Raw genomic sequence first — 14,727 nt, forward strand, 5'->3', positions numbered from 1 at the left:
CTGAGGAGTACCAAAAGAAACTATACCATCTGCTCAAGAAATTCCCTGCTATAGCACAGGAACAAATCTACACAGACACACCCCCAGAGCCCCAACCAGGTGTATTCTATCTGCCACCCAAGATCCAGCAGATTATCTGGCTATTTGGACTCTGTCCTCAGACCCTACGCTACCAGAACTCCTAGCTATCTTCAAGGTACGACCGCCTTCCTGAGGAAACTACAATGCATCGGTTATCTTCTTGAAAACACCACCCTGGCCACAATGGATGCAGAAGCTCTTTACATATTTTATATTCCACATGAGGATGGACTACAAGCTGTCAAGAACAGTATCCCTGATGAGGCCATGGCACACCTGGTGGCTAAGCTTTGTGACTTTGTCCTCACCTACAACCATTTCAGATTTGGGGACACCTTATACCTTCAAGTCAGTAGCACTGCTATGGGTAACCACATGGCCCCACAGTATGCCAACATTTTTATGGCTGACTTAGAACAATGCTTCCTGAGCCCTTGTCCCCTAGCGCCCCTCATCTACTTTGGCTACACTGATGACATCTTTATCATATGGACCCATGGGAAGGAGGCCCTTGAAGAATTCCACCTGGATTTCAACGATTTCCACCCCACCATGAACCTCAGCCTGGACCAGTCCACACAAGAGATTCACTTCCTGGACACTACAGTGCAAATAAGTGATGGTCACATAAACACCACCCTATACCAGAAACCTACTGACCGCTATACTTACCTACATGCCTCCAGCTTCCATCCAGGACAGATCACACGATCCACTGTTTACAGCCAAGCCCTAAGATACAACTGAATTTGCTCCAATCCCTCAGACAGAGACAAACACCTACAAGATCTTTATCAAGCATTCGTAAAATTACAATACCCACCTGGGGAAGTGAGGAAACAGATTGACAGAGTGAGACAGGTGAGACCCAGAAATCACTGACCACAGGACAGGCCCAACAAGGAAAATAACAGAACACCACTGGCCATCACGTACAGCCCCCAGCTAAAACCTCTCCAGCACATTATCGATGATCTACACCCTATCCTAGAAAACGATCCCTCACTCTCACAGACACTCACTTACAGACAGCCCCCCAACCTGAAGCAAATACTCACCAGCAACTACACACCACACCACAGAAACACTAACCCAGGAACCAATCCCTGTAGCAAACCTCATTGCCTACTCTGTCCCCATATCTACTCTAGCTACACCATCAGAGGACCCAACCACATCAGCCACACCATCAAGGGCTCATTTACCTGTATGTCTACTAATGTTATATATGCCATCATGTGCCAGCAAGGCCCCTCTGCCATGTATATTGGCCAAACCGGACAGTCCCTACATAAAAGAATAAATGGACACAAATCGGACATCAGGAATGGTAACATACAAAAGCCAGTAGGAGTAACACTTCAATCTTCCTCGACATTCTATAACAGATTTAAAAGTAGCTATACTTGAACAAAAAAACTTCAGAAACAGACTTCAAAGAGAAATTGGAGAACTAAAATTCATTTGCAAATTGAACACCATTAATTTGGGCTTGAATAGGGACTGGGAGTGGCTGGCTCATTACAAAAGCAGCTTTGCCTCTCCTGGAATTGACACCTCCTCATCAATTATTGGGAGTGGACTACATTTACCCTGACCCTGATCGAACTGGCCCTGTCAACACTGGTTCTCCACTTGTGAGGTAACTCCCTTTTCTTCATGTGTCAGTATATAATGCCTGCATCTGTAAACTCATAACTTTGCTTGACACTAAACACCATGGACTGAATAGAGACACTGGATTTATGGCTTATTACACCAATCTCAATCCCCCCCCCGCCCCTCCAATGACTGGAGAGATGTTAACAGGCCACTTCGCCTTGCATGGTCCCTTGAAATGTGTGTTAACTACTTATGGTAAGCAATCTGTTTCCCCCTTGTATTTAGCTGTGACTCTGGGTATGTCTACAGTGCAATTAAAAACCTACGGCTGGCCCATGCCAGCTGACTCAAGCTTGCAGGGCAAGGGCTAAGGGGCTGTTTAACTGTGGTGTAGACATTTGAGATCAGGCTGGGACCTGGGCTCTAGGACACTGAAAGGTTTTTACACACACAAATTAAACATTTCTTCTGTCATATTGTTTAAATATGAATATATAGTACCATAGTAAATTAAACAATGAATTCACACTATTGTGGCTCTTCTAGGTAATGCTGACTGCTAATTTGGCTTCTGAACCGCTGAGGTCTAAGTATCACTCGTTTAGAAAATAAAGAACTTGTCTTGTTAAGTGTTCCTCTCACCTCTGCTGTTAGCTGGAAATCTCCATAGAACCATCTGTTAGCTAGCTTATAGAACAAAATCGATGGCCATCTCAGAGGACAGCGAGTTTTCAATTAAAAAAGAAAGTCCCAGGACTGTGCTAAGAAGGGAGAGGGAGAGAATCGGAAGCAGTTGCCTTATGTCAAATCATCAACAACAGAACTCAATACCCTCAACAGCAAAGTAACAAAAAAGGAAACTCTTAAGAGGAAAAAACAAAAGAGGGAAAAAGGATACTGTTCTTTGGTATACAAAATAATACTCTATATTACATATATTAACTTACATTCATTTCAGAATTACACCAATCACCATAGTAACTAGTATTAAATTGATTCTATTCTCTACCAGAAAACAAAAAAAGCTGCTTGACTAGAAGAACCTGTTTTATTAAATTATGTATCTCTCGATTCCTTTATTCTTCTCTTTCATAGAGGAATTTCCTATTAAAGTGGTATTGTTAGATGATTGCCATTTCCTGTTTCCACAACACACAACTCTGACAGGAGACACAGAAGGACAAATTTACTCAGCCATAAGTGGACAAAGCTACAGTAAAATCAATGAAGTGATGAATTTGACCTAGAGTCTCAAGTAAAATTTTGTCCTGTCTTTACCTGTTACTTAGAGGGGTTAACCCACAAGCTTTTGCAGGATATTTTTTTAATCTTTGAAGGGATATTTGAGGTCTTATTACTATTTAAGATCAGGACACAGAAGAATGCAAGCAATAAATTTCTACTTCAGTTTATATACAGATTCCTGTATTATTTAAATAGCCTTTTAAAAACTGTGCTATATTGATCATTTGTATTTTGATATCTAAGTCACTTCTCTATAAATACAACAGTGCTTGTCTCTATGGAACTAATATGACAGCACACAAATGAATTGCTTGGATATTTAATGGCTTTTAAATGGTTAATAATGTATTTCTTTACATAAGAACCATGTCTGTTCTGTTATATTCACCCTTACTATAATTACATACACAAAGCTACATTAAAGAAACACTGAAGCTGCAAAGACTTGCATTAAAAAATGTGGATACACCAGTATTAAGGCTTTCTGTCCATCCCCAGCCTTGTTCCAGTCCTGCACCTCAGCTTTTTCTCCCGGCTCCCTATCTCTAGGCCCAGTTCCTCACATCTCTGGATTCCTGTCAAACTGACTTCCTCCTCTTCCTCCTGCTTGCCGAACTTGCCTGTGCTGCAGGAGCACGGAGTGCACGAGTCTCCCTGCTCCCAGTTCTTGTGCCCAGCAACACAGTAGCTTCTGACAGCTCACAGACGCAATGGCAAGGAACATATTGCTCCCAGCCCCTTTAGCCTTGGAATGGAACACATCCACAGAGTTCTAATCTTCAGAGGAATTAGCCACGAAACTCTACTGAGTCTCTACTGAGCGTATGTGAACTGAGATTTTCAGAGGCTCATAACTCAGCCAATATGAGGCCGATTGTCGAGGGATGGCGAAAGGCACATCCCTGACACCACAGCGACCCGACTGCCAAATTTCAAGTTCTGGCTCCAAGCATGGAGGCACTAGAACTTCTCAAGGAAATGTTTGTTAAATATTTTAACATGGGCAAACCACACAATTGGCACAGTTAAACAACTAAAAACAAGGTCTTATAATGGAAAGTGTGGGGCAACATTAACTGTAGGCATCAGTCCATGTGCTGCTTGTAATGTCTTCTCTTAGCAACAGCAGCATTATACTTCTGAAATATGCACACATTAACCTGTAAAATGTTTTAAAACATTAGATATGGATCTGTTTTAAGTGTAACATAATAAGCCATACTCAGTGATATTTTAGGGCAGAGGTTTGTTTCATGTGTAGAGGAAGGATGGTCCAGCAGAGTTAGATTGTTAACTTGGGATCTGCAAGACCTGGATTCAGTTCTCTCACAGATTTCCTATGTGACCATTGGCAAGCCACTTAGCCTCAGTTCCACATCTGTAAATTATTGCTTCCCTACCCCACAAAGTAAAAATTGTGAGACGCTCAGATACTATGGTAATGGAAGACATAAGTACTTCAGAGAGATTATTTCCCTGTTTTGGTTTTGTAATGCTTAGATAAGCCATGCCAGCTCAGTGTGGCACTCCTTTAGTGGTGGTTGGCCAACTAGAGACTGAAGAGCCTGCTACAGCCTTGGCTAAGAGCTGGGTCTTTTAGCTCAGGTTGCATAGGGTCGTGTATTAATATCTCTCTCTCCTGACTTATTAATAGCACATTACATTATTAAAACAAAGGAAATTTTTAATAAATGTTAATGTATTGTTCATCATTTATATTGTTTGTTTTATGTTTTTCAATCCAGTCACCTTGAACAACAAAAGCAAAACAGTCAATTTCATCTAATAGCATAGTTTTCATCCATTAATAAAATTCTGCAGCGCTTAGGAGGCAGAAACTATATGCTTAAAAACAAACCAAAAATAAATTTTTCACAATTTTAAAACAAAATATCATTAAGACATTTTAATTCTGTAAAATACATATTTTAAACAAAACTTAAATGTTAGCTCTAAAATACCTGACAGTACATATTTCATTTTAAAGCACCACTGTGCATTGCTGATTCAGTAAAACGACTCTGTGATATTCAACTGTCATGGCCACCCTCTTGGCTGACACTTTGCAGACTGAACCTGAGACTTTCAGAGCTAAAGGTATGAACTGCTATAGCTCTATCTAAAGAGCAAAGGTTCTGTAGCTGGGAGTTGTAGTAATGTATATCCTCTGAGGACTGGACCTGTAACATACACTCACCAGTTGTATCTGAAGAAGTGGGTTTTTTACCCACGAAAGCTTATGCCCACATAAATCTGTTAGTCCTTAAGGTGCCACCGGACTCCTTGTTGTTTTTGTGGATATAGACTAACACGGCTAACCCCGATACTACTCACCAGTTGGTTACATACATTCTCTGCTCAAAGAACGCTAGTCCCAAGTGCCTGAAGCCCAGAATGGCTCAAATCCTATTTGGCTTTGATAGGGAGAGAAACTTCATGCCATAGAATTTTTGTAACAAAATTTACTCAGTTTATATTAACATTCAACATACGGGTTATTCCGTTTAGAAGTCACTATTAAGGTTGACAAAACGAATACGACATTCTGACTCAAAGTTATACAAGTCAATCAAACTACAACTGTAACTAGAGTTCCTTTCATATAATGTATTTTTGAGATTGTTGGGCAAATAAGGGCTAGTGCACATGCCCCAGAGCACCATATGCTCATTCATGCAACACTCACCATTAAACTATTAAAGTGGTGCATAGGGATTTAGCTGTGCAACTTCCATTAATGCCAATTGATGGACAAACCCTATGTACTGCTTTGAACAATTCTGAGATCAGCCTATTAACTCACTCTACTACTTTCTAAAAGCCAAAGCAGAGCAGTGAGTTAGCCTCAGAGGAGGGGGACTTGTGTTGTGATGCCCTTTCTATATTATATATATATATATATAAAAAATTTATGTATATATATATATATATAAAATTTATGTATATATATATATATATAAAATTTATATATATATAAAAATTATGGATAAATATGGGATCTAAAACTGGAGGAAGAGACAGGTTAGTCCCCAATAAATGCTGGTCTTTGAGAGTTGTTCTGTGCACTCACTCTTGCGGACAGAGGTGTGTCTATGTGGAGGAAAGGAGGGGTCACACATCCTCGAAGCACTGAATATTCAGTGTCTGAAGCTATATAAGGAAGTTCAACTCCACAACTACCTCAGTATCTTCTGATTATATATAGAATTTTGAGGTAGAGGGGAAGTGGGCAGGAAGTGCTAATGCATGAAGGCAACTCTCAAACAACAAGTTACTGGTGAGTAACCTCTATTTCTATTTCAAGGGCCTCTGAGCATTTCCACTGAGGGAGACCAGTGAGTGTGGTACTGCTCAGGTGGATGGTAGGCCAGGAGTTCTCACTGAAACATGGACAGTAGCACCACACTCTCAAGCTGAGCATTGGAGCACAATGCCAAATCCAAATAATGATGCCTGGTAGAGGTGTGTACTGAACACCAAGTGGTTGCACTACAAATTTCTGCTGTGGGTATCTGCCTAAGATTTACCACAAAAATTGCAATGGCCCTGGTGGAATGGATTTTTAGCCCTGAGGGAACTGTATCCTAGCTAGACTGCAGGAAAGCATAAAGCATACTCTGATCTATGTAGGGTGTTTTTGCAATGGGCTCTCCCCTGCATCTTTCCCCATAAACTACAAATAGCCTGTTCCTATTTCAAAAGGGGTTAGTCTTATGTAAATAAAAGTATAGGGTTTTTTTTTTTATCATCAAGGGTACACAGATGTATTTCCCCAGTATAAACATGGGGTCTAGGGAAACAAACAGGAAGGGATACATACTGACTGACTCACAGGCTTTCCGCTTCAAGCTGAGATGAGGTTGAAGGACCACTTTTTGTCTTTACAAACAACAATGTAACAAGGGTTGGCCATAAGATCTTGCAGCTCTTCTAGCTGAAGCAATGGCTATTGAGAATGTAGTTTTGTATGACAGGTGTTCTACTGAGGAATCTTTTGTGAGGGTTGAAAGAAGGTCCCATCATTTTAGTGACGACTACGTTCAAGTCCAAGGAAGATGCACGCTGTCTTACAGAAGGGAATGAGGGAATGTAATATTAAGTCCTTTCAGAAATCTGGAGACTGTGGGATGTGAGAACGCAATCATTCCCTGTAATGGCTGATGATAAGTTGAGATGGCAGTGAAGTAACCTGTAGGGATGCCGGACACAGGCCTTGGGATTTCAGATACCGCAAATGGTCCAATATGTCAGACATCTCTGCCACCAAATGAGTAAGATGTGTTGGTGAGGAACAGTGACAAACACCACAGAAACAGATGCAGAAGGTACAGAAAGTTAAGGAGACAGCCCGAAGAAGAACTGGAGTGTGGCCCTGAGAAAAAGTCTAGAGGGAGGGCTTTTTGGACTGAGTGTTTCATGAAAGAAGCTTGGAACTGTGCACAAAAGAAACTATTTCCTGTTTGATTCCTACTGTATTCAAGGAAACAGGACTTTGTACATTCTTTGTAAATGACTACATCAAAGAAATACCTGGCTTCATAATCAATTTCTCGTCTAACTGAAACAACCTGAAGGATCCAGAAAATTGGCTAACCACGCAGGTCAAAAAGGCAATACCACTCTTGACTTTTAGCTATGATGAAAACCGACCATGTATTCCTAATCTTTATTGTCTGTCTCTCAGCCTGAGTTTCTGCAGTAAGCCAGACAAACAAAACCAGGAGTACTGTTGAAGCATTATAGCTATCAGCACATTTTTTGCACAGGAACATGAGCAACAATACAGACGTGGTCCTCTGGCACCAGCTTCTTTGATGCTTTTCTCTGCTCATAAGGCAAGACCTCAAATAGATTCAAGGCATTACCTATGGAGTGTTAGTATCTTCCCATTAGTGGATGATAGATTGAGCCCATATATGCAGGGAGCCCAAAGAATATGCCTTACAGCTCAGAAAATCCACTCTCCTGACCACTCTCTATCAGTGGAAGTGGAATGTGTTGTTTTCACATGTTCTCCTGTCCAAACCTACTGAAGCTGCCAGGGAATTCGGGATTGGATACTGCTCAAAGTAACTGTAACACTCAAAAGGAACAAGGTTCATCTTTACCTGCCCTCCTAAGAACTGCTATGAAGATGATGGTGTGAGCCAGATGCCTTTGGCAAGAGCTCTAAAAAGTCACTGGCTGATGGGAACGGCTAACCAATATCAACCTATGAATATGTGATATGCTATACTATTAATACTAAACATGAAAACAAAAATAACTATATAGAGCTAACAAAACCTACTAGAGTTAGGAAATCAATAAACACAGCACTGCTTTCTCTGATAGTGATGAGAGAACTCAGGTTGCTGGGGGAGCACATCCCAAAATGGACATGTATTTGAAGAAGGTTCCACGAGTTCATTGACAGAGAGTACTATCCCACCAAAGGAAATGCACACAGATCACTGAAGCAGAACGACAGCTTAGAATAAAGAAGTGGTATAGAAAATATCTTAATGTAGCATGTTAAGTACCTTGAATCTTTGCATCAAGAAGGTGTAAATTCTATTACCATATCTTTTTGATAATTACTAGATCGGTAGTTATTAGGAATTCTGATATCATTGGTGATAAATACATGATATACAGGTTGAACCTCTAGTCCAGCAGTCTCTGGTCCAGCATGATTTTATTTTATGTCTTTCATGCTTTATCTACTTATTTCCTTGTGCCAATACAGTAAAATTGTGTAACAACACTAACGCTTTGTTATGAAGAGAGCTGGTAAGCCTTGGCTAGGCAGCATTGCAAGCATTGTTCCGTTTATTTGCCTCAGCGTGGTTTGGCAAATTCTCTGGTTCAGCACCAGTCAGGTCCCCAGGGTGCCAGACTAGAGAGGTTCAACCTGTATTAGATATCAGTTTGAAACCTGCTAGTCTATGTGATCTCATGCTCCAATTACTGTGACCCTCGTCCAAGCTCACACAGCTCCCTTCTTCTCCCACCGAGGTTCTCTTAACCTAGGTGGTAAGTACTTCAAGACAGAAACACTCGCGTGCTCCATATTTTACAGCTTCGAGTACAATCAGGCGCCAATCTTGACTGTGGCCTATGGACTCTATACTAATACTAATAAATAATTATATTTAACACTACAATATGACTGAGGTGTCTAACTGCATGAAAAATAATTAACTACCTTTTCTTAAGTACACTCTACTTTTAGTATACGGCTCCCTGTTTATCTATGCACATATTTATATTAATAACGCACTCACCGTGGGATCATTTACTGGAGTAAAATTTTAGTATCACTGAAATCCATGTAAAGACTGGCTTCCAGTGAAATAAGCTGATCACAATTTCTTCCTCTATCTGAGCTGGAAGGTTTATTTTCACCTCCCCTGAGCAAATGTGGATCACAGAGTCTTCATTGTGAAAATCTGCTGGATACTGATACAGCAACTCCAATGACCAAGTGAAGGACTCTTAATTGGTTAAATGTAGTCACCAGTTTTATCTAGCATGTTTCCCAGGTAAACTATATTCACAATATAATCCTGCAGAAAAACATACTGTCCTATAACCTTTGACGTGTACTACTTGGAAGCCATAAGAAGAACTAACTTCTGCAGACAAGATGGTTATGGACAGTAATGTCTATATATTATGGCAACTGGCATGCTATAAATAGCTAAAATATACAGATTAGATAATTTAGAAGATGTAAAATAAGGAATTTTTTGGAAGTACAGTAAAGAGAAAAAGTGCTGTATAATTCATTTTCTCCACTGACTACATAATACTTTTTTTTAAAATAGTATCACTTTATAACACCCATAGGACTCAGTTCCTAAAACTGGGGTTATAATAAAGCAATAAAGACAAACAGCACATTTTCTTCAGTTTTCACAAAAATAGAGGAAGACTATTATAATTCCATAACAGTTTCTATTTATCCTTTAGCATTTCTGTTTTCTGCAAGGAAAACAACTGCAAATTACCATTGGGACAAGATGCTAATTTCCTGAAAATTAAAACTGAGAGGAGAACGAAACAGGAATAAATCTGACCTGGTTAGAAATATGGCATCATTTATTTTTAATATTCCTTTCAAAAAAGCTCAATAACTCAAAATATTTTTAAACTAAGAAACACATGAATTCAAAGAGAGATTGGGTATGACCTTTCTGAGTAAAGGAGAATCTGAGTCATGCTGTAGAAAAAACTACTTAGCATAATTTGTATTTTATTTCAGCAAGCATGGTGGACCAGTCAGAGTTGCACTACTTGAAATGTTAAAGACCAATTCAACAATGAGCTATCCAACTGATTTCCAGTATAAAAACTAGAATGCTAACTGCACTTTCCAAAGCTAAAGGCCTATGTACTCCTTTTGTTCAATATTTAATTACGTGGATGAAATGTCTGAAGAACTGTCCACCTTAAAATGTTTCTGAAACTCTAAAAATTTAATTACTATAGTTTCTGATATGTAATATAGCTCCTAGCACCACAGATATTTTGGACTTTGAATCAAATTGCACATAAAACAGCACAAGGCTACTGATAATTCTCCAGCCATCTCCTTTTATAGGATACTATAAAAGCTATGGAGGCTGCATAATGTTATTAATACTTATGAAGTTATTCTTTAAAAAGAGAAACTAACTTTGCCTTTTTCTAAGGAATGTAGATGTACAGGGTGACCAGATTAAGGAGATAAATCATTTAGAGATCACTTCACAGCAAATAAGGAAATGGAAAAAATACAAAATTAATTATCCTTTAGGCATAAATTAAAATAAATTCAGACTACAATCAATTGTACTCACAGTTGACATTGGTCTCCTTTGATTCCTTTCGTTGCGCAAAAACATTTTCCTGTTTGCATGTGACAAATATTTGCATGTCCACTGCATGTGCAAGCTATAAAGTCAAAGAGGAAAGAGATTTAACTGTCTATATTATACTTATGACTAAATGTACTTTTATGGATATTAATATTATATCCTAAATGCATTACAGAGAAGGTGTGGTTAAAGTATTAGTATTTCCATCATGAACCCCTTTAATATCAATAATATGATCATGTAATTTATATTCTGCAGTGTTGGGAACTCAATAGTCTGAATGTGCCTTTAGGGAGATTTTATCTAAAGATTACTGACATAAATAATAAAGGTTTCAGAGGAGTCAGTAGAGTCTATCATTTTAATGTGACTTGGCATACAATATGGCAAATACGTTACTAAACATTAACAAAAATAATCTTTAGGTATGCGAGGTAAAATCCTGAACTATTGAAGACAATGGCAAAACTCCCATTGACTTGAATGGGACCAGAATTTTGTCCAGTTTCTAATAAAAGACACATGCAACGTATCCATACCAGTTAAAGTTGTAAGTCAGTTACATTTGACAAAAATTTAGTAAATTTAAGGCTTTTAAGGCCCACTTGCACAGGGCTAATTTGATACAATACCATTTCTATGGTTCAAAATAAGAACATTCTAGAGGCAAAACTACAAAGAGCTCTTCTGCCTTTAAATGCCCCTGCAGGTTAAGTAAGGTGGTACAGAGGATGTAAAAATTTCATTAAGAGGTGTGTGGTACGTCAATGTAAGGTCTCAATAGGATGTCAAAGAGCACACCCTTAGGAAGACTGAATCCTACCTACCCACCCTTTCGGATTGTGATTAAAGATACTGAAATATCTGCAGGTAATGGAGTTGCCTCTTGGTAACCTGGTACAGAGTATGTTGCAACAATCTAATTACAAAGTCGTATAGGTAATAGGTGTTCTAGACTAGACAACCATCTAGTGATATTCATAATATGCTTAAAACTCTCCTTGAACACACCTCAGTAATTCTGAACCTATCTAGAGATCAAATCCTGCTGTCACAGAAGTTTTAATTACAACCAAAATAAAAGTTTTTATGCATCGTCGTCTTCTTCATGAGCATGGATATAATACTAACTGGTGACCTACATGTAATAAAAGTTTATTTGCCACTTTACAATCCTATTATAGAAGTGCTATTTTTTTTGTTGGCGGAGGGAGGGAGTTTTAATGGTCTTATTCTGTAGATAAGGAACAACATAGAAAGCTCATTCCTGTGACAGTGCCCTATAACACAGAACCCAGACACCATATGTCCCCCTTAAACAAACACACAAAATAAAAGTATTAGACAACTGAATCTAAATTATGACACATAAAATGTATTTTACATAATATAGAATTCATACAAGAGAAATGTTCATGTGTTTGAAGGACAGCACATCTGATATTTCAAAGAAGTCTTTGCCAATGTTTTACCCCATTTATCTCCAGTTAGCAGACCATCTGAAAGAAAGCAAGAGGAAGCAAAAAGAGCTGAATTCAGCTTGGGGTAGGATGGGGTGAAGGTGGCTGAAATAGCTGAGCTCCATTTGAAAAATGGGTAAGAGGAGAGCCCAAAATGGCTTGACATTGGTGAAGGTGTGACCAAAGTAGATGAGGTTTAATAAAAATGGAGCAAGTGGGGATGGAAAGAGAATGACAGTTCAGGAGTGGGAAGAGAACATCTCAGTGTTTGGTACAAAGAACATAACACACCGTTACAGTGATAAATACAGTTAAAATTAAGATGCCTTTGAAGAATCAATTTTGGGGATCTGTCTGTACAGCTTATAAATTCCATGCAAGATTATGAAGTTGTTACTATGAAAATTGGTGTATAATGAATGTGCCTGTTTGTGTATCCATCGTAATATAGTGGGTTGTGTCATACCTCTACCACACCATGAACAAGTGTGGACTGTTAGAACTCAATGACAGCTTACTCAGAGTTAAGCACTTTGCTGTGGCTGTGCTAAGGAGGTTGGCTGAAGCTGGTTATACCCAACCTCATCAACAGCGGACCATTGTCTGGAGAGTGGAAAATCCCAAATGCAGAACAAAGATACCAAGGTGTTGATACTAGCTTTTAAAAACCACAGAGGCTGGGTAGGTCAGGGGAACACTCACAGAGATACACAGAACATTTGGGCAGGAAAGGGGAACGGAACGAACAGCCAAAGTCACAGAAGGTGAGCTGAGGAGAAAAGGCTCCATGTTTCCAAATCCAAGCTATGCACTCCAATACAAGATCTCTGTATGGCCCTAGAGGGCTCTGACCCAAGCCCAAAGATGCTCTGGAGTGGTGAGGAAACTAAAGCATGAAAATGCATGTAGAAATTATTATTTTTGTAAAAATCTTTGTACTTGTGGTGTTATTATAGAAAGAGCTGTAGAACCTGTGCAAAGTATATGTCCCTTACATGCATTATACCTACCACATGGGCATTGAAGAGGTAATCCCAAAGCTCACACCTTCAGTGGGATTCTGGGAAAGGTTGTGTTTAAACTACAGAGGAGTCTGAGGAGTGAGCACTAGTTCTAGGTGCTGGGCAGGAGACTATGTGGTCTAAGCTCCCAGTGGGGTGCCACAGCGAGTCTGAACCCTGAGAATGTGTCTAGGGACCCCAAGACTGAGACAGTCCTGGACTCTCTTCAGACTCCAGAGGCCGGATCATCCCACTGCAGTCTAGTGAGTGGCCAAGAGAGGGCACTTGACCAAACCTATGACTGATGCCACGCTCAAGGGAAACACCACAACAATAAAGGCATTTAGTGTGGAAAAAAAGGATGCCTCAGAACAGGTTAAAACAGCAGAAATTCTCCCTCACAAGCTTTGTAATATTTCATTTTGGGGGAGTAGGAGGGGGAACCCCCCTCTAAAATCAAAATAGGATGTTATTAATCTCCTGACCTTAGGGATAATTATGAGAAGTGTGGTTAACACCACCATTCAGGCAGGAAGATATCCTTATTAACAAACTCAAGTGCCAGGTTTTATAAATGTGAACAAATTAAATAAGATTTGACTGTTCATCTAATCTTTTATTTTAGTCACCAATGCAAATAGCAACTTGCCAGTTGAAAAGTGCTCTCTTTCATGCAAGTTAATGAAAGAACTGAGATCAAAATATCAGCGACCCTTCCTTCTGAAATATCCTGCTAAATCATAGGCAATACACATTTGCATGGAAATGAACAGGTCTCAGTTACAATATATAATAAATAAAGGTACTTATCTGGTTAGAAGCACTGGCTTTTTACACCATTACTAATATTATTTTATTCCACTACATGATGCTTTATGTGGAAGTCCCAGCTCCAACGACTATGGTCATCTCAGCACAATTTACATAGCTAAAGAATATCATAGGGCATTCACATGCTTGTCAATAATTTGTTCAACTGTTAATTAATGATCATGAGACCATCTTTTAATCCATATGAAAAAGTGCTAGATTAATTAGGGAAGACACAATGGTTAAAGAAAACTGAAGCATGAAGAGAGAGCTCTCACAATGTGGACTGCTGTTCTCACAAAGAAGGAAGAGGAGGGGAGCTGTTCTCAACACTCTTAGCAGAGAATCGGGAGCTGCACTTTGTAAGCTGTCATTTCTTCCTTACTTTATCCCTTGGCAGACAGTAAATAAATGGAATAAAATGCATAAGGAAGCAATGAGCAGCATTTCATCAATAAACTAAATCTGATTATTTCAACTGTCACAAAATGTCACTTACAGTGTAAAATCTGTGGTTGCAACTAACAGCAGAAATTTTTACAAAGTATGTGGTGATAAGAAAATATTTTTCATTTCTTCAAAATAAGACATAACCACCATAGCCCCAAATGATACCTGCAATTCCCATTGAATGTTAAATTTTGCTATGATCTTGACTCTGCACAATAAAAGTTCACTGAAGATGTA

General features: G+C 39.1%; 1 protein-coding gene across 1 annotated transcript in view; it reads right to left on the reverse strand.

Moving 5' to 3' along the window:
- Positions 1–14,727, reverse strand: part of ATRNL1 (attractin like 1) — a 990,764-nt gene that overhangs the window by 584,455 nt on the left and 391,582 nt on the right. Inside the window, exon 21 of the mRNA XM_074959279.1 lies at positions 10,752–10,845. Coding sequence (XP_074815380.1) covers positions 10,752–10,845 — 94 coding nt within the window. The remainder of the gene's footprint in view (positions 1–10,751; positions 10,846–14,727) is intronic.

Source organism: Natator depressus, chromosome 7 (genome assembly GCF_965152275.1).
Source record: "Natator depressus isolate rNatDep1 chromosome 7, rNatDep2.hap1, whole genome shotgun sequence".
In the NCBI taxonomy this organism is placed as follows: Eukaryota; Metazoa; Chordata; order Testudines; family Cheloniidae; genus Natator; species Natator depressus.